Below are 24,067 nucleotides of genomic sequence, written 5' to 3'. Positions count from 1 at the left end.
AATAGCAATCTTGGTGGCAATGAAAAAAAAAAACAATTTTAACTGCCTATCGTATACACAATTACTTAATAGATCCTTAATGACCTCTAAATTAATTCACTTTTTCAAAAGCTTCTTTGAGCCTCTAATCTACTCAATCCTTTGATAGCAATAGAATTTAAACCTGGAATGGGATTCGGTGATCAGCAGCACACTAACAGATCTGTTACAGTATTTCAGAAAGCATTGCCAAGCAGAGACATTGATGAAGTTCACAGCAAACATGTTAATAAGCCACTTCTGTGTGTTCATTTATTAGTTTAGTCAACCACGAAGCACACACCTCATCCTTATTGTCTGCATTTGGGGGCTAGCCCTCACATGCATACCAACAGACCCTTAGATCGGGGCTCCCAAGTTTACATCCACATGGGGGCTGGCAGAAGATAAACAAGTCTGGCAGAAAGGGCCTAACTCGCAGGAAGCCTAGAACAGCCTCGAGGTGCTAGGCAGTGCTCCATTTTTTGACTGATGAGTCCAGTCTACACTAAGTGCTGGCTGGGCCATAATTGTTGATTTGACAGATTCATCAAAATAGGTCAGCCATTATTCCTAAAGGCTAAATTTTATGATACAGAAAAAAAAAATTAGGGGCCAGGTGGTGGTGCCCCTGTTTGAGGGCTCACATCACAGTGTGCAAGGGCCCAGGTTTGAAGCTCTAGTCGGTCCCCACCTACAGAAAGGAAGCTTCACAAGCTATGAAGCAGGGCTGCAGGTGTCTCTCTCTCTCTCTCTCCCTCCTCCTTCTCAAGTTCTGTCTCTAGCCCAAATAAAGAAAACATTAAAAACATAATTCACTTTACTGAGAGAGTGTCAGAAGCCAAGCTTTACGATGGTCGTGAGAGTAAAATATTGGCCGAGAGAAAGGAGAGAAGCGATGTAGAGATTCGTGATTTGCGTTTGGTTATTCAGAGGGGATGTACTTGCTTCATCAAATGCGCGATGCAAAGGAAGTTTGCTGTTACTGAAGATGTATCAGTGTTCTGATTAGCTAAAACGATCAGTGTCAGGATGACGACACAGGCACAGAGAATGTCAGTGTCAGGAGCTGGACAATCAAACAGCTTTGGATTCCATTTACAAATGTGCCAATGATCAGACACCCCAAGATGTCAGAGGGCTTTGAACAGAGCTGATGAGTGCAAGAGAAAGCAGGAAGTCACTTTCATGGCAGGTGACACTTACTGGCTTGTCTTTGATGGTGGGGCTGGATACACACAGGTAGAGTTTCCCGTCCTCTTCAATGCAGGCGTCAATGAGAGCCTGCACAGAGCTTTCATCTTGAAAGAGCAGGAATGCATAGCCTGACCAAAAAGAAAAGAGAGATTAAAAAAAAACAAAACAAAACACTTTTTTCTTTTCTTTGTAATCTTTAAGGGAAAGAAAGCATAAAACTAAGGAAGGAAAAAAGAACAGCAAAGAAGAAAAAAAAAAGAACTTGAAAATTAATATTTCTATCAGAAGTCTTATAATATCAATATAAATTTACTTTGCTATGGCTGTATGACAGGTTTTTAGAGTAAAGTCAGATCTCACTTGGAAATCTGTCAGGCAGAGACTATACAGAAACTTGGGGGGGGGGACGTCAATTGAATTCGGGCGTATTCCAGAGACTTATAAAAGGCTACGTGACACTGAGCCAGTATGGACCTGCTGGACACATCCAGAAAAGACTGAAAATTACCTTTAGGAGGAAAGTAGGATTTGCTCTCTGCTTTATGTGGCCAATCCACGATCAAAGGGCCAAAGCGACGGAAACTGGCTGTGATCTCATCTAATGGGAACAAAGCAGAAGAGTGTTGACATAGTTCTACAGTCACATGGGGGAAGCAGTTTTCAAAACTATCTATGAGGACAATGACCTCCTGTCCCCAGAGTCTGGCTTTTCCAGCTGTGAATGTTTGTTCACATCTGCTTCCCCTTCTTCTTCTTCTTCCTCCTCCTCCTCCTCCTCTCCCTCTCCTCCCACTTGTACATATGTAGGCATTAAGCCTCTGTGGGACGTTGGCTAGTTAATGTTGGACAGTTAGGAAAACTTTGCCTCCTGATTTATAGCAGTGTGAGCCCACTTTCTCCAACAAGTGCTAAGTCCTCCCTCTTTGTTCACATCTGTTGATGCTCTCTTTGTACCCGAGTGACCCCTGATTTGGTCACTTCCTCTACCCTACTGACCTAACCCAGACATTCATCCAGTGATCCCCTATTTTCTGACCCAGGAAGGAACTCCAAGTTCTCATTTTTTTCCCTGCCCAGTCCTAGCCATTTCTCCCCACAAGAGGTCCTGGTTTCTTTGGGTGACTAAAGATATTTAGAAAATAAAATGTGTAGTTTAAACCACTTTTTTTTTTTTAACCAAATTGGCCAAATTCACTTGTGTTGCTAAAAGCATTAGGAACTGTATTATTTCAAAGTGGGCAGTAATTTTCAAAAGATATAGACTATGTATGCCAGAGAAGGTTTTTATTCCAAGCAAGATCAGAAAAAAATTCTACTCTTCGTGTGTGTGTGTGTGTGTGTGTGTGTGTGTGTGTATGTATGCTTAATTTATTTATTAAAGAGCACCTGGAGCTTAGGAAGGCTAAATATTTTACCTTAGGGCCAGGGAGACAGTGAAGCATCCCATACCAGACTTAAATGCCTCAGGCTCCAAGGCTCCAGGTTAAATCCCCAGCACCACCATATAGCAGAACTGGCTAGCATTATGGTATCTGTTTCTCTCTTTCTTTCGCATGAAAACAAATCAATCTTTAAAATAATGTTTACCTTATGCCAGAAAACCTGGAATTTATGATAGTAGCAAAAACAAGTATTTCAGTCAATGAAAAGAGAAGGCCACATCTACGAGTTTACAATTATACTGGGAACAGATGGTGGGCACAGGAAGGATGCCTTGGACAGAAGCTGTGACCTTAGAGGACAGGATAGAAACTCAGTCTAGCCTGAAATTCTGGCATGCTTTTAGCAAGACATTTCATTGGTGATTCAAAACAAACAAACATCCTGAGCTTAGTTCAATCTTTAACTTTTGGAAGACTTTTCTGTCTCAATCTCCCTAAAGGTTGGTCATGTTAAGAATAATCACGTGGCTCAATTTATTTGATTTCCACCTACGTAAGAAATTACTGACCCTAGTCACTAGACCTCCTAAACTTTTTTTTTTTTCCAGAAAAAACTGTTCTATTCTCTATAATATCAAGTCCTCTCTAATATACATTGATTTCCATTTCCAACCAGGAACTCAAGTTAAAAGAAGTGAGAAGAATAAACAGCCAGTGATAGTTACTCCGTAGTCTGGAACCTGATTTTGCTTAGGATTCCTTAGAGCCAGAGGTGAATAACTGTGGCTAGACATCAAGCCCTTTAAACCTTGAATGGCTGGCTTCTTGCTCATGTCTCAGCTCCAATAACACCTTCTCAAAAAGATTTCCTGAACCACAGAATTGAAGTTCTCGGCATCAGTGATCACTGTATCATGGCACAGTTTTGTTGTTGTTGTTTGTTTGTGTGTTTTCTGTAACACTTATTCTTGTGATACTTCCTTGCCTGTTTACATATTTCAAATCTAAAATGAAAAGCCTATGCAAGCAGGGACTTTCTTTCTTTCTTTTTTTAAAGATTTATTTATTAATGAGAAAGATAGGAGGAGAGAAAGAACCAGATATCACTCTGGTACGTGTGCTGCCAGGGATCAAACTCGGGACCTCATGCTTGAGAGTCCAGTGCTTTATCCACCTCCCAGACCACCAAGCAGGGACTTTCTCTCTTGCTTTCTACCGTAAGCAACTCTAAGAGCATTGCGTGGCATTCTGAAAGTAGGTAAATGTTGAACAAGTGAAAAATCACATGCATGTACAAGCTATTATCATATTTACTGTAGACTGTGAAACGTTAATCCCCCAATAGAGAAATGAAAAATTACAACGTGGTTTAATTCTTAAGGTTCTCTTTTTTGTAGTGCAACTGTAGGCTGTTTTGCTTGTTGAGGAGAGGGACAGGGAAAGAAACATCTGCAGTCTTGCTTCTCCCCTCATGATGCTTCCCCTTCTGCAGGCAGAGAGTGGAGGCTTGAACCAGACTTCTTGCACATGGTTGATGCGCGTCACAATCCGTGCCCCCACCCCCCTTAATTTTTAAGCAATCCAGTATGAGTCTATGGGCACTCAAAAAATGAGGAAGGAGAAGGTATAATTGAACTTGGCAAAAAGCAACACACAGACCAAAAACAAACAAGCAAACAAGCAGTTAGCACCTAAGTGTGCCCACAACAGAATCCCTGGGACATTTTCCACTGACTTCACCCATCTACACTGAGTATCCACACACTTGTGTTGCCTGGTTCCTGAAGTCCTGCCCACCCAGCCTCAACTTCTGAGAATGAATCTTAGATACTTGATAAAGAGATAATCTTCAAAAGAGAAAATCTGGAGCCAGGGAAGATTATTAACACAGTGGTGACAACCACAGCCTGTGAGTTCCCTAATCCACACCACAGACAGGGGTATCAGGCCAGCGGGTCTCTAAACACACCTTCATCGATGTCTGGAGGAAGTCCGCCCACAAACACCTTGCGCGAGTAACGCTCCACTCTTTCTCCATTCTGGTGAGTGAAGCAGTGAGGGGAGCCCAGGCCGCTGTGAAGAGGCTGATCCCCGCGGCCATCATCCAAGAATCCATCTTCCATTGGAAACAGTGAGGACTGACCTGGAACAGAAAGCAGGGAGAAAAAACTAACAGGAAATGCTCCTTGCTACTCCTGGGCTATCCTGCACAAAAGACAAGGGGTGTGGCACAGTCAGCACTGCTAAGTTCACTTTCTCAGTGACTACCCAACGGGACCCCTGGGCATGCTCTGGGAGTTCAGTTGCCTTCAAGCTCCAACTAGCTGGAGGTGTGTGTGTGCAGGAGTGGAGAGAGGTCTGCTCAGCTACCCCACTGGGATCCAGAAACTTCGCTGAGGTGAAAGGAAGCACAGTAGGAAAGAACAGTCTTTGGAAAGCGGTTGGCAGGGCCCCAAGGCCACCAGCAAGTCAGGTTTGGGGATTACCTAGTACATTTGACTGTCAGATGTTAGATCACTTAAATTCAAAAAGAAATATTTCAAAGACGAAATCATATAGCCCACACGATTTCCTCCAAGGATTCTACTTAAGAAGAACAAGCCCCAGTTTCAGAATGACTACTTAACTTAGTTTACCTTAACTCATGGGATATAGTCCAAACCCAGTGGAAATGACTATCCAACTTCCTGGCGCGGGATCAAGACGATGACGTGATAGAACTTGTTGTTTAAGGTCAAGTCAGATTTTAAGGTTTTTAGGTTTGCTTAAGCTCTGTTTTCTTTCAGCTGACTAACTGCCAGCTGCTCAGGTACTAGCTAACGTGAAGCTCTAGGCATTGAGACTGATATTGATACCCCATCGTGCTGAATATCTAAAGAGAGACCAGAGGTGACAATGTGCTTGTACTCTCTCCCCCACGCTGTCTGACAGCAAACATACAAACTTTGACACCCTAAACTGTGGCACAGAGCTGTGAGTAACTAACTACACAATCTCTCAAAGTACCCCTTGGCCACTTGTTGGGTTCGTCTATCACTTCCAATAATGCTCCAAATGTCCCAGGGCCCCTTGGTAGTGTTACATTTGTCCTCCTTTCAACTTTCATTCTTAAACAATAAATAATGATTGTATAACTGATGAATTTGCCCTAGAACTCCAAGACTGACGCAAGACAGGCAAACTGTCACTGTGGAATTGGAGGTCATTTCTCGGGTCATCATCAAAACTGTCTTACATCTTAAAACTGAGGGGTTTAACTGACTTTCTTATAAAGAGGCAAAAGTATCACAGGTGGGGTAAAGATAATTTTTTTCCCCTGTACCTCTAGGAAATGATTCTTTAAAATTCTCTAGAGCTTTCCCACTCAGTGTCTGCATTCTATGGACACAGTCATTCATGTGGCTATTGTCACTTCACAGCAAACTTTATGTCATGTTTGCTTGTTGAAAACAGTAGACATAGATGCCCAGGTATAATCAAGCTGACAATATGATCAGGGATTTTGAGATCAATCAAGACTCTATTTTCCTTTTTGAAAGATTCTTATTTTTTTTTTCTCCTAACAAATTCCTTTCAGAAAGGAAGACAGGGTATTAATCAGTCGAATTTACAAGAATATTTTCATTCCAATGTAAATTTGACCATTCTGATAATTTCTACAGAGCTGATAGATGCTTTCAAATCAGAATGTCTATCATATGTCTGGGTCAAAAACTCCCTTCCAGTCCCCTCTTCCTCTTCTCCACAGGGTTAGAAAGGGAGCAAACGTGGGTTCTCTCCAAATATAACTGAGACATTCAAAAGTGAGAAACAATGGTGTTACCTCTCCTTCGCCCATATGTCCTTGCTGCATGTCAAATGAGAAAAAAAAAAAAACCTTTCAAACATTGTCAAAAGAATCAACTGTGATTTTATCTACTATAGCTTTCAAAACTAAAAAAAAAAAAAAAAAGAAAAGAAAAAAGAAAGTGGCTATGTATAATTTTGTTTCAAAGGCAATGAATTTGGGTGGTGAGAGGTCAAATTAACGCTTTCTCAAGTTCTTCAAGGCTACTGTAAAGCTACATTGAACTTTTTTTGAAGGGAAGTTTTTTTTTTTTGCTGTAACTGTCACCCAATGTCCAAACCATTTAAGAATTAAAGGAGTAGAGGACATGTCTAAACTCATTTCTACTATAAGAATCTTTTCTTTTAGAATGCACAGATAACTATCTGCCCAGTAAGTATTAATTTAACTTGCAAGTTTTTCACCATGTCAGGATAAATAACAGTTTTACATTATTTCACAACTAATCCCTAACAGAAAACATTTTAAGCAACAAAATCTTTAGGTGATTCAAAAACTTCCTTTCAACCTTATCTAACTGAATCTTCTGCCATGTTCCAAATATTTCAAGGTAAAAGGTTTGGTATTTCATCACTAAGTGAGCTCCAGCCAAGAAGAAAAAGAGCAAAGTACAGAATCCATCCATCTAAGCGTCTACATCTGACTGCCCAGGAGACGCCAATACAAACTTGAAAAAGTCTCCCCTAATATATAAACTGGCATTTCTGAGCCCAGCTTGTCCAAGTTCAGTTCTGTTTAAGAAGAATTTCTTGAGTGTCCGGTATTGCTTACTGCAGTATTGGTACTGCAGACAGATAACACATCGTCTTGACTATATGGTACCTGCAACCCTGAAGGCCAGATGGTCACTGAAGCAAAGAATGACATTCACAGGCCTACTGATGTAACAAGTATAACTGTGAGAGAGAAAGAGAGGGGGAAGAAGGGAGGGAGGGAGAGAGGGAGGGAGGGAGGGGGGGAGAAAGAGGAGGAAAGGAGAGAGGAGGAGAGGAGGGGGAGAAGAGGGGAGGAGAGAGAAGGGGAGAGAGAGAGAGAGAGGGAGAGGGAGAGGGAGAGGGAATGTGCCAGCTGCAAGCAGAATAAAGTGGTTCTGATTAAGAGTCAGGGAGTGACTTGGCAATGCCTCAGTCTGGGGTGTTGTAATGTTCAGAAAAAGGGTCTGGAGCAGAAGCATCTGGAACAGGTGGGAACTTTGGTTTCAAGAGGATGCTGGGATAGCCTTTCCCGTTAGAAGGTGTAAGGCTTTTAAGAAATCACTACACAAACTGGCAAGGGTTTTCATTTGAATGCTATGTATGTACAGGTTATAAGTACAACTCAGAAGATCACGTGTACATTTCCGGAAAGGAGGTTATGCTTCGCACCAGAATACTTTTCTACCTTGACAACAGAGCACTGAATTACAGGAAACAGCTTGAGCAAACGGATTAAAGTGACATAAATTCTCCCTTCGAAGTTGTTTCCCACCATCGCACATCTTGAGTTGGGGGCAGGGGATGATACTCGCTCACTTCATCAGTCTGACAGACAGTATCACAAAAGCAGATGCTTGTCTAAGAATCCTCTAAGCTTCCAAACAAGGGAGTCAGGGAAATGGGGATTTGAAACTCTTGGCTCTGTCCTTCTTACGAAGCTGACTGACACTGCCAGGATCTCTGAGGACAGCAGGCAGTTGCAAAAATTATTTCAGATGTGAGTCGAGTTTTACATCAAAAGTAGGTATCAAATACTTTCAGTGTTTTCCAGATCAAATACTCTCGATGTTTCAAACACATGTAGAGTATATTCTAAATGTATACTTTCAGATTTGAATGGTCTCACAAAATACGTGAAGTATTTCCTAGTGAAATTTCGAGGTTCATTTCAAGGGAAAGCAGGTTATAGTTGTACACTGCTCTTTTCTTTTCTTTTTGACTTTTTCTTATTATCTTTATTTAGTTATTGGCTAGAGACAGCCAGAAATTGAAAGGAAGTGGGAAGTAGAAAGGGACAGAACCAGAGACACCTACAGTTCTGCTTCACCACTTGCAAAGCGTTCCCCCTGCAAGTGGAGACTGGGGGCTTGCACACGGGTCCTTGTGCATTGTAACATGTGTTCTCAAAGATGTGTGCCACACCACCTGGCCCCTACAGTGCCTTATTTATTTATTTATTTATTTAAGCAGAGCAGAGCACTGCTCAGCTTTTGGCTTATAGTGATGTGGGGGATTGAACCTGGGACTTTGGAGCCTCAGTCATGAGAGTCTCTTTGCATAACCATTATGCTACCTACCCCCGCTCTTTTTTTTTGTTTTGTTTTAATATTGTATAAATGAGTACAAGTTAGTACCCCTCAAAAAATTAAGACTGTTTAAATTTTTCATTTCTAATTATCATATAATGCTGCTAATACATTATTTTTAATTTAAAAAATCTTGACATAAGACAAACTCAGCAAAATACATAGTATGAAAAAGTCTCTGCAAATAGAAGCCAGTAAACCCAAACATGGTTTACTGTTACCCCTTGTGAAGGACACAGTAAGCTAAGTACCTGTTTCTCACCTATTTCAAACTGCACTCAGCACAGGTATGGCAAAACAGTCATAACACAGACCCTCCCCAGTTTCCTGAGGAAAATGTCACATTTCTAAGTCTCCTGAGGCCTGAGTATTGTGTGTTGTTTGGTGTTTCTCAAACATCCAAGGAAGTGGCACGTTTTCACAAAGAACTGGAATTATGTTTACAGAAATGCACAGTGTGGAAAACAGGTAGCCAGGATAGACTCTGCTCAGAGTTTGCCTCCCATTAATGAAGTGTACTCAGTGTCAAAACACCGCAAAAAACCTCCATCATGACCACTAAGTCCTCCCGCTGCTATCAGACTTCAAATAATTATTATTTATGTTTATCTACTTTTATTTATGTTCTTTCTTAGTGGTGATCTGTCAAAGCCTAACTTGATTTTAGACTGAGGAGGCTGCAGACGTCACGGCTATAAATGTGTATAATTCCCGGATGTGTGCTGCCATTAGATCTGCTGATTAATATTTTATTTATAAAAATGTCTTCACAGAAATGATTACAGATACTCTCTAGTTACTACTGAATTCCCCCTCTTAAAAAGTCCACTAGTTTGAGATGCTAGTCTTTCAAAAAGGCTACAAGATTAGTACTTAGCTCTTAAAAATGCGTTTTCCCATTGCTGTGACACTTATAGCGAAGAGGGGGAGGGGGAGGGGAGGGGAGGGGGAGGGGGGAGGAGGAGGAGGAGGAGGAGGAAGAGGAGGAGGAGAAGAAGAAGAAGACTCATAGCAGGGATCGATTTGTGAAGAGAAATATCTAGTAATGGATGTATGGAATTTTTAATTAGCATTTTTCCATGTACTAATACCTACTGATCTCCCAAGAAATACTTGTATGAGGTGAAGTAAGTATGTATTGTATATTCCTTTATGAGTGAAACCTATAAAGACATGAAAATATGGGCCCGGGTGGCAGTGCACCCAGCTGAGGATACACATTACAGTGCACACAGACCTGGGTTCGAGCCCCAGCTCCCTACCTACAGGTGTCTCTATCCCCTCTCAATTTCTAACTACCCTATTAAAAAAAATGGAGTTCAGCGGGGAAGCAATGACAGAAGCCAGACCTTCACCTTCTGCATCCCACAATGACCCTGGGTCCATGCTCCCAGAGGGATAAAGAATAGGAAAGCTGTCAGGGGAGGGGATGGGATATGGAGAACTGGTGGTGGGAACTGTGTGAAGTTGTACCCCTCTCATCCTATCGTTTAGTCAATGTTTCTTTTTTATAAATAAAAAAATTTAAAAAAATGGAAAAACAAAAGAAAAAAAAGGCAGTTGGGAGCAGTGGATTTGTAGTACTGGCAGAGAGCCCCAGCAGGAACCCTGGTGGCCATTAAAGAAAAAAAAAAAGTAGAACTATTCATTAAACTAATTTTTAAACTACAACAACATATGAGCAAAAAAAAAAAAAAAGGGGGGGGGGAAGAAGGGCTTTCCCCATTTTTTTCTTTCTTTTTAAAATTGTTTCTTTATTTATTCCCCTTTTGTTGCCCTTGTTTTTATTGTTGTAGTTATTATTGTTGTTGTTACAGATGTCGTCATTGTTGGATAGGACAGAGAGAGATGGAGAGAGGCGGAGAAGACAGAGGGGGAGAGAAAGACAGACACCTGCAGACCTGCTTCACCACCTGTGAAGCGACTCCCCTGCAGGTGGGGAGCCGGGGGCTGGAACCAAGATTTTTATGCCGGTTCTTGTGCTTTGCACCACCTGTGCTTAACCCGCTGTGCTACCGCCCGACTCCCTGTTTTACTCTTTCTATACTATCTAGAGTTATTATGTACGCTATAAATCTACCTCTATTAAAAGATCCTTCTTTGTCTTCTTGGTACTTCCAGCAAAATCAACTAGTGATAGAGTCAAGAATCTTTTCCTCCGTCGTCACAGCACCTCATCAGTTCTGAGGAACTACAGGCGACGAGGGGTGAACTGTCCCCAGGCTGTACTGCAGTAAGGGAGTCGAGCATGTTTAGGGTCCTGGAGCCATGCCACCTCTCCCTGCCCCCATGCTGCACAGGCAAACAGCAGTCCTGTCTGGGAAAACAAGGCAGCCCAGATTAAAAGATGTTATCAAGGGAGTGTTTTCTCCAGTAGCAAAGACAAAAAAAAAAAAGAAGTATGTTGTGGGATTAGTCAAATCAGTGGCATTTTAACTTAAAAAAAGATATAGATCAGAAGCGAAGTGAAGAGGAGTTCAGTCTGCTGACAAATGAGTCAAGATGGCAGAACCCAGGAGCAGACACTGATGACAAAAGACCAAGGTACACAATTCCACAGAGGCAGCAGATCATTTCTGAATTATTTCAAACGCCAAGCCCTGAGTTAAGGGGCCCACAGGCCACAAAACTCTTGGACCTCTTGTGCTTCGCACTTCGAGAAGTTCCCAGGTCACATCAGCCTGTGGTATGCCTGGTTCGCCAGTACAGCAGAGGGCACTGGCAAGGTATGCTGCAGCCTGGAGACCACGCTTCGTGAAAAGGTGTCTGGGTGCCGAGCAGGGAATCTAACTCTCCCTCAGGCACATCCCGGAACCCTCGGTTTGGTTTCTGATTTAGAGAAGTGAGCAGCTGAGGAGAGAAGAGCAAAGAACCCCAGATAAAAGACTTCCTCCTGCCTGCGTGGGTCAAGCTGGAGTCCACCAACAAACGCCCTTCCTCAAGAACAAACTGACCAGAGGTTCTTGGGCTTCCACAGCAGCCCTCAGCTTTTCTTCTTACCCCAGTGCTGCCAACTGCTCAACACTTCAGAACTGACAGCATGTTCTCACATTATCTTTTTCACAAAGGGATCATTCAGCAGGCTCCTTACTGTGGCGACAAATACGATATTATACACAGCTACCATCTCCATTTCTCCTGGGTAAATGATAACCTCCCGTCTTCTAGACTTCTGCCCCTAACCCCCACCCCAGCCCCCCTCAGCAAACAATCCCCCTCCTTTCATTCCAAAGGACTATAATTAAGAAATGCTGTTTCATGCTAATCTTTGGAAAGATCTCTTGCTGATTCTTCCTCTTGGGACAAGCAAATATTGTCATTGATGCCTCTAAGCCAAAGACATTTGCAGAGGGGAGAAAATACATACATGAACCTATTAAAAACCTAATCCTAAAGGCTAACACCCTGGAGTGGGAGGCTGGGGAGAGCAAAGTCCACTGGCACTTTCAGGGCTGGGTGTTAGTTTTCTCAGGCAAAAGAAAGCTTCAAGGTGGATAAAAGCGAGATTTATCACTTGGTCTGATTTCAACCTTTCTCAGAGATAAACCAAAACATGTCAGAAGAATTAGCAAATATGGCCTCAGGCTTGCTTTTCAAACAAGTAATGGATATCCTAACTCACTGGTATAGAGAAACTATTACTGTTACCTATAATTATATGACATAATACACACACACACACACACACACCTGCATAGCATCCCTATTGTGTAAGATTTACAGAAGGCCTGGGATAAAAAATTGTGTCCCTTTCTGAAAACCCTGATACCCCACCCCACCCCAAGCACCTCAGAATGTGATTGCACTTGGAAAGAGGATCTTTAAAGAGGCCATGAGGGTTAAGTGAGGTCACTGGGGCTGCTCTAACCCAGTGTGACCGCTGTCCTTACAGAGAGCAGTCTGGACACACATGTTTGAGGGGCATATAGTGAAGATGCAGAGAAGATAAGACAAGGAGAAAGGCCTCAGAGGACATCAACAGAGCTGAAACCTTCACCCCAAACTGGAAAGAAACAAAACAAAACAAGACACTTGTTTAAACCAATCTGTCTGTGGCAGTGTATGTCCCAGCCAACCAAAAGTAGTATATATATATATATATATATATATATATATATATATATATATACATTTAAAATGGAAAGATGTTCCCGGAGAGTATCTCATCTCTCAAAAACCAAAAAAATATCTCTACAACTAATATGCAGCAATCAACTGGCCAGTCCCCTTGAGTGTATAGGACACCATTCTCAGCACAGCTATCAGTTACTATTTATTGAGTTACAATGATGATCTCTCCAAAGTCCTGCAGTGGCATATGAAGGTCACTGCAGAGCATTAAAACTGATGATTGAGCACGGTCAAAAAAAGGGGGGAGTAATTTGATCCCCTGATCTGCCAGGCGAGTGAGGCTCCCTTTTTTTTGTCTTAGCTCATGCAAATTCCAACATTATTCCAACACAAACTGCTGAAGTCAGTAGGCTAGATGGAATTTTTTTTAAGGACCCAAATCCTGCTTCTTTCAAAAAGAAAAAAAAAAACAAAAACCCTTTACCATTGAGGCCTACAATAAAAACTAGTCAGAATTCAAATGTTCACGCGAGAAAGAGTAAACACTTGTCCCATATTTTTTGTGCCAAGAGAACAAGAGGCAGCTTTCAACTTGACAGAGATTTGAAACAAAAAGCTCGGGAAGTTACTGTGGAAGCAAAGCAGAGTGGCGATCTGATTAATCACCTTTCGAAAGCTTTATGAAAACCAGGACAGACTATGATGGACAGCTGCACACGGCTCTGCACATCTCCTCAGAGTACTGGAGCTGAATAATGAAAACAAAGCAGCACGAGGGACTGGACTAGGCTTTGGTTTTCTGTTTTACAGGGAGGGAGTTGGGCGGTGGCGGGTTAAGCGCATGTGGCGCAAAGCCCAAGGACCAGTGTAAGGGTCTCAGTTAAAGCCCCGGCTCCCCACCTGCAGGGGAGTCGCTTCACAGGTGGTGAAGCAGGTCTGCAGATGTCTGTCTTTCTCTCCCCCCCTCTGTCTTCCCCTCCTCTATCCATTTCTCTCTGTCCTATCCAACAACAACAACAACTACAACAATAAAACAAGGGCAACAAAAGGGAATAAATAAATAAATATTAAGAGAGAGAGAGAGAGAGAGAAGAAGAAGAAGAGGAAGAGGAAGAGGAAGAAGAAGAAGAAGAAAAAAAACATGGGAGAAGCCACAGGGGATGTATTTGAAAGTGAACATGGTGGTGGGGGTAGATAGCATAAGAGACTCTCGTTCCTGAGGCTTCAAAGTCCCAGGTTCAATCCCTTGCACCACCATAATCCAGAGTTGAGCAGTGCTCTGGTAAAAAGAAAAGAAAAGAAAAGTGAACATGGTAGGTTCTAGGCTGCCCATCTCAACCATATCCAATAGCAGCATGTGGGACATTTTGACATCTTTGTACCTTTGTTTGTTTTGGGTTTTTCCTTATAAATCTCCTGTTAGCCCCCAAAAAGACTTACACTGACATCATTTTCACTTGAGTGTGTGTCAGTTACTATACCAAGTGATTTACATGCATTTAGTCCTGGTCACAATCTAAAAAGATGGGTCACACCTCTGGGTCCTCCCTGCATCTTTCTTGATGCATCACACCGGCTCTGCCTTGTGGGGGAGCCTTAAAAACTGAGCTTAGGTCAGAGCAGTGAGTCAACACCTTCACGAGATCCATTTATCTCTAGAAGTCACTCGCCAGAGAAGACACTTTCCTCAGCCTGACTGAAGAGAGAGGGCCGTACCCACACCTAAATTGGGGGGCACTAAGAAGCGATCGCAGTATCTCTCTATCCACACATTGGGGTTCAACTACCCGATTTTTAAGCAGTAATTCTGTTACTGTTGGGACATGACTGTTGGAGAGGGGATGGGTTTATGAGCAAACTAAGAAGCTGGTCTCTACCTGGAAGCTTTATTCCTTCTTATATGTAAATGCACACATGGCTTCTGGTTCTTGTGAGTTCGTCATGAAAAACTACCATGTGTGTCACTTATGACCCCACACTCTTGGGGTCCTTTCTGACTGAGGAGCCAACCAAGTTGCCCTTCTTCAAAATCCCTTTCTGCTTTACCTTCCCTTCCAGTTTTGAGACAACAACCACCGCAGCCTGTACACTTCTCTAACAAATAGAACTTCCATGTGTGTAACAATTAAATCTGCCTAGGCAAGTAAAGAAAATGATCTCACAATAACCAACTTTTCAGGAAAAAAAGAAGAAGGAGGAGGAGGAGAAGAAGCAGGAGGAGGAGGAGGAGGAGGAGGAGGAGGAGGAGGAGAAGAAGAAGAGGAAGAAGAAGAAAAAGAAGAAGAAAGTTAAGGGCAGGGTGGGGGAGACAGCAGACTCATGCAACGACTCTCATACCTGAGAGGCTCCAAAGTCCCAGGTTCAATCCCCAGAACCACCATCATAAGCCAGAGCTAAGCAGTGTTGGGGGGGGGATCACTTCAGCTTTAGGGGCTCCTCCTCTCCCCACCAGTGTTGATTTTTCACACCTCAACAAAGATGGAGCCCAAGGGCAATTGATCAGATGTAGTAACCGCATGGGAAAACTGGGGCAAAGAGGAGTTGACGGAATCACGCAAGATCACACTCTGGTACCTGTGTTTTCAGGCTGCACATGTCTGCCGAAATATTATAATCGGGTATCACTGCTGCTAGTGGCAGCACGAAGAAACCAAGGTCTGGCGAATACGTGCAGCCTTTTTAGAAGCGCAGCTCTCCAGATGAGCTGAGACACTCAGTAACTCTCATCAACCAAGCCTCCCTCTGATTCTTCCTAGAGCAACAATCCTCTACAAACCATTGATTTCAAATACTAACTAACCGACAGGGACTTCAGTGTCACATAGATGAGGCTCAAAGTCCCATTCCCAGCACATCACAGGAGAGGAGTAAAGGTTTTGGGTTTAGTTTTGCAAATGGTGAGAACATAGCTATTTAGTCAGGAGCCACTTTTGAGGGGTGGTGAGAATGAAAATGAATGTGTTTCTGGCTAGTGAAAGCTATTTATCTTCTGTGAAGACACATTTGACACCTATAGTCAATAGCAAAGGCGTAGAAAAAAGGTAAGCGTTAGAACCTCTGTGTTCCACTCAATCATTTTAAAGCCACAGTTCTATGACATCGAATCTTTCTGGTTCTGTAGTTCCTCTGTAAGGAGATGTCCCTTCCTTTCCTGTGAAATTAGTTTCCGGCAGCATGTGCACATAAAACAAAATGGAACAAAAATCAACAGCACACTGCTAATAGTTCGAATCGGCAAAGATCACTTACTGAAGTCCACCATACAGACCAGTGGAGCCTCCTCGTTCTTGTTTTCACTAGACAGACGGCAAGCACTGACTGGCCTTGCCCTTGGCAATGTCAAGCACTGTGGTCTTAGGTTGCTTCTTCTGGTTCCAGATCTCTGATTAGCCTCTCTCTCAATCTCTCTTCCTGGAAAAGGTTTTTTTTCAACTACATGGAAAATTTTTTGTTCTTATTGTTGACATTTCAAAGGTCATTCTACAAAAGCTAACATTAGCTTAAGTTATTTTTTTTAATGCCCCATTTTAGGGATTCTCTCTCTCTTCCTCTCTCTCTCTCCCTCTCTCTCTCTTCCTCTCTCTCTCTCTCATTGCCACCAATTTCAAGAATGGGAATCAGTTGGCTCCCAAAGTTTTAAATAGTCCCTGCCACAATGTCAAAGAAAAGTAATTAGTCATAAGTCAACAGCAACTTGCAATTATGATTACAGAGCAACCAGTATCTCTTCTCCACCTATTGAGGTGGAACTGCCATGTTCCCTCACCAAGCGCTAACTTGTCAGTCTTTGAGCTTCTCTAGGGTAAATCGATTATCACTTACCATTAATAAGCAGAGAGCTATCGGATCCTGGGTATGAATAGTTTAGACGACCTGAAGGTAAAAGAAGGCCGTTACTAAATTCATTTTTTCATAGATGGGTTAAACGTAATTTAAATACAGAGTTGAATCAGTCACTTTGAATGACATTTTCAAAGCTATGTTATGGGATCAAACTTCTCTGCGCTCATGACACAGTGAGTGTGAGGACGCTTCAATCGGCATGTTCATGGCTGTGGAAGGGAAAGAAGCAAATCTCCCTTGTAAGGAGCTGTCCAGGTCTTTCCATCCCCACAACCCCATGCAAAGTCGTCTGCCTTACGCCACCATGCTGGAGTGCTGGCTCAGGACAACAACCTTTCCATTCAGGGTCTTGTAGATGTGAGAATGGTTTTGTGCTTTTTTTTTCTCAATATTTTTTTATTTATTCCTTCTTCTTGCACTTGTTGTTTTATTGTTGTTATTATTGCTGTAATTGTTGGATAAGATGGAGAGAAATGGAGAACAGAGAGGAAGACAGAAAGGGAGAGAGAAAGACAGACACCTGCAGACCTGCTTCACTGCTTGTGAAGCAACTCCCCTGCAGGTGGGGAGCCGGGGGCTCGAACCGGCATCCTTAACACCGGACCTTGTGCTTGGCACCACCTGCGCTTAACCCGCTGCGCTACAGCCCGACTCCTAGTTTTGCTTTTGTGCTTTCCACTAGTATGTGATTAACAGTAACGGTTTTCCACGTGACTCAGGACAGTGCCTACGTAGATAAACACTAGTGGTTTAGATCTACATTTAGGGGAATTGGCACTGGAGGTGGAGGCAACCACTTCATTTGACTTGCACCATGACAGAAAAGATCAAAGGCTGGACCACAATGCCTCCAGCAAAACAGCTCCTTTCATATGTGCAGTGGTTCAGAAACCCTTGTTTTGATACTAGAATGACCACCCAAAGTGGCCGTCACAAACAGGTGACAAGTGTACTAGGAAGCCTTCATTGGTCAGGAATTACATTTCCGGTTAGGCAGAGTTTTGCCATGTCCACCTGAGGTGTCCGGACAGCAGATCCTTCCATGCCATGCAGCTCGTGTTACGGGGGAGTTATAAAAAAATCACTGTGGTGGCATTTTACGTCTCTGTATTTGTGCCCAGCTACACCCACCCCATGGATAAGAATGGGGAAGGGCCCTCAAGGAATCTTACTCACCTAAGTACTGGGGTGGAGGAACCTGATGGCCTGGTTACTGTCTGCCAGCGTCTAATACTCTATGTCACAGGGGTTATGTGAGATCTCACATTAACTCAGCATTATGAGCATTCCATCAGATACAGCAACTTCAACTCTGACACTGGAGAGCCAACCACAACAGACTCTCTGAGGCTAGAGAAACGTGGGTAAGCAGAGATGCTTCCACAGCTGGAGACGGTGGTCAGCCTCTCAAGGTGAGAGGAAGGCTCTGTCTGGTTCCACCGATGAATGTGGGAGCTAGAGTCACCATGGACGTCTCTTACATGTACATACAGCTACAATGTTCTATAGAGGAACTCTAGGCCCCAGGCTATCCTTCAGTCTCTCAAAAATCCAGCTACTTTGAAACAGCCTCCACAAAAACAAACAAACAAAGAAAAACAAAAAAACAGTAACTGAAACCATGGAAAGAGAAAAACTGTTCCCTACTGGTAAGAGTTTTCACTAGTTGATACTCAAAACACAGAGTCACGTAAGTAAACTTTGAACTCCATGAGTTTTCTATTACTGAAAACCCAAGCAAAAGCTTCATCATTAATCAGCTAGTTAAGCTGCTAACGTCAAGCTCCAGCTTGCTCCCGTTTAAGAAGAGAGAGAGGAGATGATGGGGTGGGGGGAGGTAAAAATTAGTGGTGATATTTCAGCTTCTTCCTGAAAATAATGTACCAAGCTCTGTCTCCAAATGCAGTGACTTCCATCTGAGCTGTTTCAGTGACAAGCCCAGACCACATGACCTGTCACAAGCACACTTTTTAAAAAGTACAGACTTGAGAAGCTAGAGTAAGGACGTGACCTTGACTGTTATAAATTCAGAAGGGAAGGAGGACCGTTTCTGAATCAACTGACTCAAAGGACATCTTTAACAGTCTGTAACAGAAGACGCACATCAATTCTGCAGCTCTGGGAGCCAGAAGATAGCTCAGCCAGTAGAGTGCACACTATACAATGCATGGGGACCTGGGCATGCGGCCCCAGCCACTCCACAGGAGAGCTAAGGAAAGGGGAGAGGAAAAGAGGTGCAGCAGTGCTATGGTGTCTCTCCTCCAGTCTCCTTCCTCCCTCCTTCTCTCTCTCCCTCTCCCTCCCTCTCTGTCTTTCACCCTCTAGAACACAGAAAAAATATAAGGAGGAATGTGGTGCAAAGCGCAAGGACCAGTGTAAGGATCCCGGTTCGAGCCCCCGGCTCCCCACCTGCAGGGGAGTCGCTTCACAGGTGGTGAAGCAGGTCTGCAGGTGTCTGTCTTTCTCTCCCCCTCTCTGTCTTCCCTTCCTCTCTCCATTTCTCTCTATTCTATCCAACAACGAACGGTATCAACAACAATAATGACCACAACAAGGCTACAACAACAAGGGCAACAAAAAGGGGAAAAATGGCCTCCAGGAGCTGTGTATTCATGGTGTAGGCACTCAGCCCAGCAATAACCCTGGAGGCAAAAAAAAAAAAAAAAAAAAAAAAAAAACTGCAGCCCCTGACAGAACAGAGCCGTCCCATATCATCTTAACATGACAAAACAAACAACAAAAAAATAACATTCTGCCTACTGTTTGTAGATTTCTAAGGAGATATACTATGCTGTTTTTTTTTTTTTTTCTTTTTACCATTCACATCCCAGTTGAAACCACAACTGCCCTGCGGGAATTATGATGCCTCTTATTCAATGCCAAAGGACAGTAAGCAATGAGGACCAAAAACCAAATCACGAAAGCAGCCAGCCCGGGTTCATAGCTCAAGCTCACCTCTCACCTCGTCAGAAATTCACCTGTTGGGCACCTTTCAAGGAGGGAGAGATAAGGAGATGGTTTCAACCTGGTAGGCACAAAACGTCCTTTCACTAAGTTCTCATAGTGTGCCTCAAAGCATACCCAAAAGATTCCCACTCCTCCTGCCAAGCTAGGTGACCTCTGACACTTTTTCTGCTCCTTGGCCGTCTAAATACGGAATTTCTACCCTTCCGCTGGGACAATGGGCTGCCGCTGAATCACTGACAAAGTTCATAACTGAACTCTGAAGAGTGATGCTGATTTTCCCTTTTTCATTCTGGACTTACGATTCCTGACAGGCTTTGGCCTCTGAGAAGCAAATACATCTGGGTCATTTTGTTAAATAATCAGTAGTGCCTTCCACTTTAGTCTTAAAAGCAGAGTCAGTGGTATTAAAAAAAAAAAAAAAAAAGGAGGGGGGAGGGAATGCTAGGTGGTAGTACAGACTTTATAATGTGTGAGGACCCAGGTCCAAGCCCACAGTCTCCAGCTGTGTGTGTGTGTGGGGGGCTTCACAAGCGATGAAGCAGGTCTGCAGGTGCCTGTCTTTATCTCCTGCTCTCCTCTCCATTTCTCTCTATCAAATTAAAAAAGAAAAAAAAGGGGGGGGGGGAAATGGCTGCCGGGAGCAGTGTATTCCTCATGCAGGTCCTGAGCTCCAGTGATCCATCACCCTAGTGGCAAAAAGCAAACAAACAAACCAAAACCAAAACCACTATTTTGAAGCTTTTGCAATAGTCCCCTAACCTGTCTTCCCCTCTTTTCATGTGCTGTGGCCACTTCAAGGCGCTTTCTTTCTGGACATCTTCTGAGCGCGTCCACTAAGTGGTGGGGGACTGCAGAGACTTCCACAAGGCTTCCACATTGTCCGTACACTCATTCTTTCATTTCAGTGCGAAAATTCTCTTTGCTAATGAATGCAGATTGACATCAGCCTTTCTGCATAGTCTGCTCCACAGGAAAGCAGCCTACTGGGACCCGAGAGGTGGCACAGTGGCTGGAGATTTAGATTAAAAGCAGGAGGCCCTGGGTTCAACCCCAGTATCGCATGTACCCGAGTGACGCGTATGTGTTCTCTCTCGGCCTCGCTAATCAATTAATAAATCTTGGAAAAATCAGGTTGTTGATAACACCAGCTACCACCCTTATGTGGAATGCTAACCCACCTTTCTTTATTCCCAATGGAATAGTTTTATTTCTCAAATCTCTTGTCTGATTCATCTTTCTCTGGTGCACTTCCCCTGAGAAGGAAACTCTCTTTTTAGATCCACTCACCGCATTTTTATCTTGTTGTGTTTCAACAGGCCACCCCTTGTGTGCTCCTCTCAGCTACTGGCTACCTTTCTTATCTCTTTTACATGGTCCCACGCTCCCCTTAGAAAACTGTTGTTTTCTTTATGTGGCTGTCTTGAATTTCCTAGAACTGCCAGGTAAGCATTCAAGGAGTTGACACCTCTTGACTTAAAAACTAGCCTTTCATAAAGGACTAAAGTGAAGTCAAATTAAAGCAACAGAAGTGTCTGTAGGAATAGAACCCAGGGAGTCGGGCAGTAGCACAGTGGGTTAAGCGCACGTGGCGCAAAGCACAAGGACGGGTGTAAAGAATCCCCCAGCTCCCCACCTGCAGGGGAGTCGCTTCACAGGTGGTGAAGCAGGTCTGCAGATGTCTATCTTACTCTCCCGCTCTCTGTCTTCCCCTCCTCTCTCCATTTCTTTCTGTCCTATCCAACAGCGACGACATCAATAACAACAACAATAATAACTACAACAACAATAAAAAAGCAACAAGGGCAACAAAAAGGAAAGTAAATAGATAGAAAAAAAAAAGGAATATAACCCAGTGTTTGTTGGTTCTGTTTGACTAGTTTTTGTTTGTTTGTTTGTTTGTTTTTCCCCCATAAAGCTATAACTATAAGCCAGAATTTGGCACACGAAAAACTGAAGTCCACGAGGGTAGAGGAGAGAATCAGGACTCCAGGCACGTGAGCCCATTTTGGTGGATACAATTCAGCCCTGGGACGCTCTTGGAATTGATTGGGTCATAAAGAAATCCTGCCTGATCAGCAGTCCTAATTGGAAGGGACGTTAGGACAAGGAGAATAGTTATCTCTGGGGGCCAGCTGTGGCATTTGGAGCCAGAAGCCTGGCCAACATCATGCAGAAGGCACAGGCTATATTTGGGGATATGACTCAACCTCGCCAAATATAGGCAACTGATAGAGTGTGACTCTGCGGAACTCCACTACCAAATCCTACAGCCAAGAAAAACGCCGTCCTCCAAGGAGGCGATTCTACGTGAGGTAGAGAGAACCAGTATTTACTGACCAGAGTGAGAACTGTTGGCTGGGCAGGCACCACTCAAAAAGACGGGATGTATACTAACAACCAAACTAGCCTGGTCAGTGGTGTCAGAGGTGCCCTGCTGTATTTTAGCAGTGGGTGTCTGCATTCCCTGCGAACTCCGGTGAAATGTTATTTCCCAGGAAGGTCACCCAGATATTTCGGCGACTTGATGAGTCAGCAGGAAAAGGACACAGTCAACGCCGCTGCCTTGCACACAAACAAACCCTAAGAAGTATCAAGTGGTCTACGGTGTGATCAGGTTTCAGGCTGTGACCTTCTCCTTGTGCAGAGCAGAGCCCTGGCAGCATTGCGGGTGCCCTGATGCAGGTGTGGAGATGGGTACAGGAAGCAGACAGTCCTGTAGAGTGACGGTGAAATTCTAAGAGCTTTTTTTCTTTTCTTTTCTTTTCTTTTTAAAATTGACTCCCACTACAAAAGCCGAAGACACTCCCAAAGAAGAGGGAGTTAGTCAGCCAGTGAAGACTATCTGAAAGAGGGAAGAGATATAACTGTTTCCTCCCACTTCTAAGGAGTCATAGAGTTCACACACAGATGCGCACACACACACACACACACACACACACACACACACACACACACACACACGTTGGCCGTTGTGGAACTGGAGGCACTTCTCCGACCTCTGCTCCTACTAATTTAGCTCTTGTCTGACAGAGTCACCGCTAAACTGCCATAAATCATCCATCCATCTCCATGTGCCAGTTTTTTGTTGTTGTTGTTGTAGTTGTTGTTTTTACCGGCACTGCCCAGGGCTTGCAGCAAGGGGGCACTGTGGGGACCCTGATGACTCAGCCAGGCTCAAGGCAGGTGCCACCAGTTCAGCTTCTGAGTGCTGACTTTAAGCTTATCCACATGCTGAACCTGCGCCAGTACCGCCTGATAACACACGCGCCCTACCTCGAGTGACGGAAAGGCTATCAGAGAGTGCATTCCCTTCACCTGCAGATACAAACAGCTCCTCAGCTCAAGAGCAGTCACCTCGCTCTACCTCCTGACCCTCTCCTGAGCTTGGACTGATGTATTTCCACGCAACACTGTGACGGAGGAAGGACAAAGGAGGAACGGACTGGGGCAGGCATCTAGGGAGAGTCGTGATTCCTCCACTAAAACACGTGTACAAGAGTGGGAGTTAAAAAGCTCCTCTCAGGCACAGCCCCGGCATTATAGAAAGACGGGAATTCAAGCTTTGGTTCTCTCTTCAGGTTCATGGCTCCATACCGCCATTTTCCTCAGGAACCACTGGCTCCTTCCCTTGGACTTCTGGGTCCCTCCCTGCGTCTGGAAATGTCTTCTTCTGTCCCTGGCCCTGATGTGGCCCACAGAGACCTCCACCCCTTTGCCTGTCACTAAGGGAAGTCTCCCTGCCCCAAGCCACTTGCTCACTGGTTCAGATAAGCACACCCCATATACTTACTCCACTCCACTTAAATTATCCTTGTCTCTAAGCAATGGCTTCCGCTAAAACAACACATCTTTGTGGACAGATTTTGGGTCATGCATCCCAGAGTTCAGAGTCCAGATAGATGGCTCAACACATAAATAGCTGTTGGAGTTGGATGGGTGGTTGAAACAAGCCCAGCAGTTGTGGTCTCTCTGTCATGGAGTATGCGCTGGGAAGGTCAAAGGGCAGGTCAAAGGGCCAAACCAGCTCCATCTACTGACACAGGATCTTTCTCCCCACCTACTTCACAAGGCCATCGTGAGAAATTTGGGAGCTTGTTTTTCCCCCCCAGAATTTCCATACAACATATAGAAGGTGATTGATTTCCATTCATTCTTTTCCCTTCCCCATTTGAAGCCAGAGGTAACCAACAATTTTCCACTTACAAGGGAAAAAAAAAAAAAAAAAAGGGGAAGGATTCCTTTTAGTCAAATGAGACTCAAACTGGAACCTCGGAGAAGGGAGTGGTCACATGCGGAAATTTTTCCACTTCAGAGAATGAGAGTTCCCTAGTATTCTTGGTGACAAACAGGGATTATAATTCTTCTCTGAATGCGTGTGTGTGTGTGTGTGGGGGGGGAATCCCAATTCCTTACTTTCAGAATAGCTAAACTGGCAAAGAAACAGAAGTATATTAGGAATGG

The 24,067-nt window shown here is 43.8% G+C and overlaps 1 protein-coding gene across 7 annotated transcripts in view; it reads right to left on the bottom strand.

Moving 5' to 3' along the window:
- Positions 1 to 24,067, bottom strand: part of CPEB4 (cytoplasmic polyadenylation element binding protein 4) — a 73,994-nt gene that overhangs the window by 11,064 nt on the left and 38,863 nt on the right. For 3 of the 7 annotated variants that reach the window (XM_060197174.1, XM_060197175.1, XM_007520825.3), the window contains exons 3-5: positions 4,567 to 4,740; positions 1,724 to 1,813; positions 1,225 to 1,343 (exon numbers count right to left, since the gene is read on the bottom strand). In XM_060197174.1, coding sequence (XP_060053157.1) covers positions 1,225 to 1,343; positions 1,724 to 1,813; positions 4,567 to 4,740 — 383 coding nt within the window. Of the gene's footprint in view, positions 1 to 1,224; positions 1,344 to 1,723; positions 1,814 to 4,566; positions 4,741 to 6,420; positions 6,445 to 16,618; positions 16,670 to 24,067 lie in introns of all 7 variants that reach the window. The other 4 variants (XM_007520823.3, XM_060197173.1, XM_016187172.2 and 1 more) reach the window with 3 other exon arrangements.

Source organism: Erinaceus europaeus, chromosome 9 (genome assembly GCF_950295315.1).
Source record: "Erinaceus europaeus chromosome 9, mEriEur2.1, whole genome shotgun sequence".
Lineage (NCBI taxonomy): Eukaryota > Metazoa > Chordata > Mammalia > Eulipotyphla > Erinaceidae > Erinaceus > Erinaceus europaeus.
Note: the sequence above shows the minus strand (reverse complement) of the source record. Positions and strands in the feature narration are given on the sequence as shown.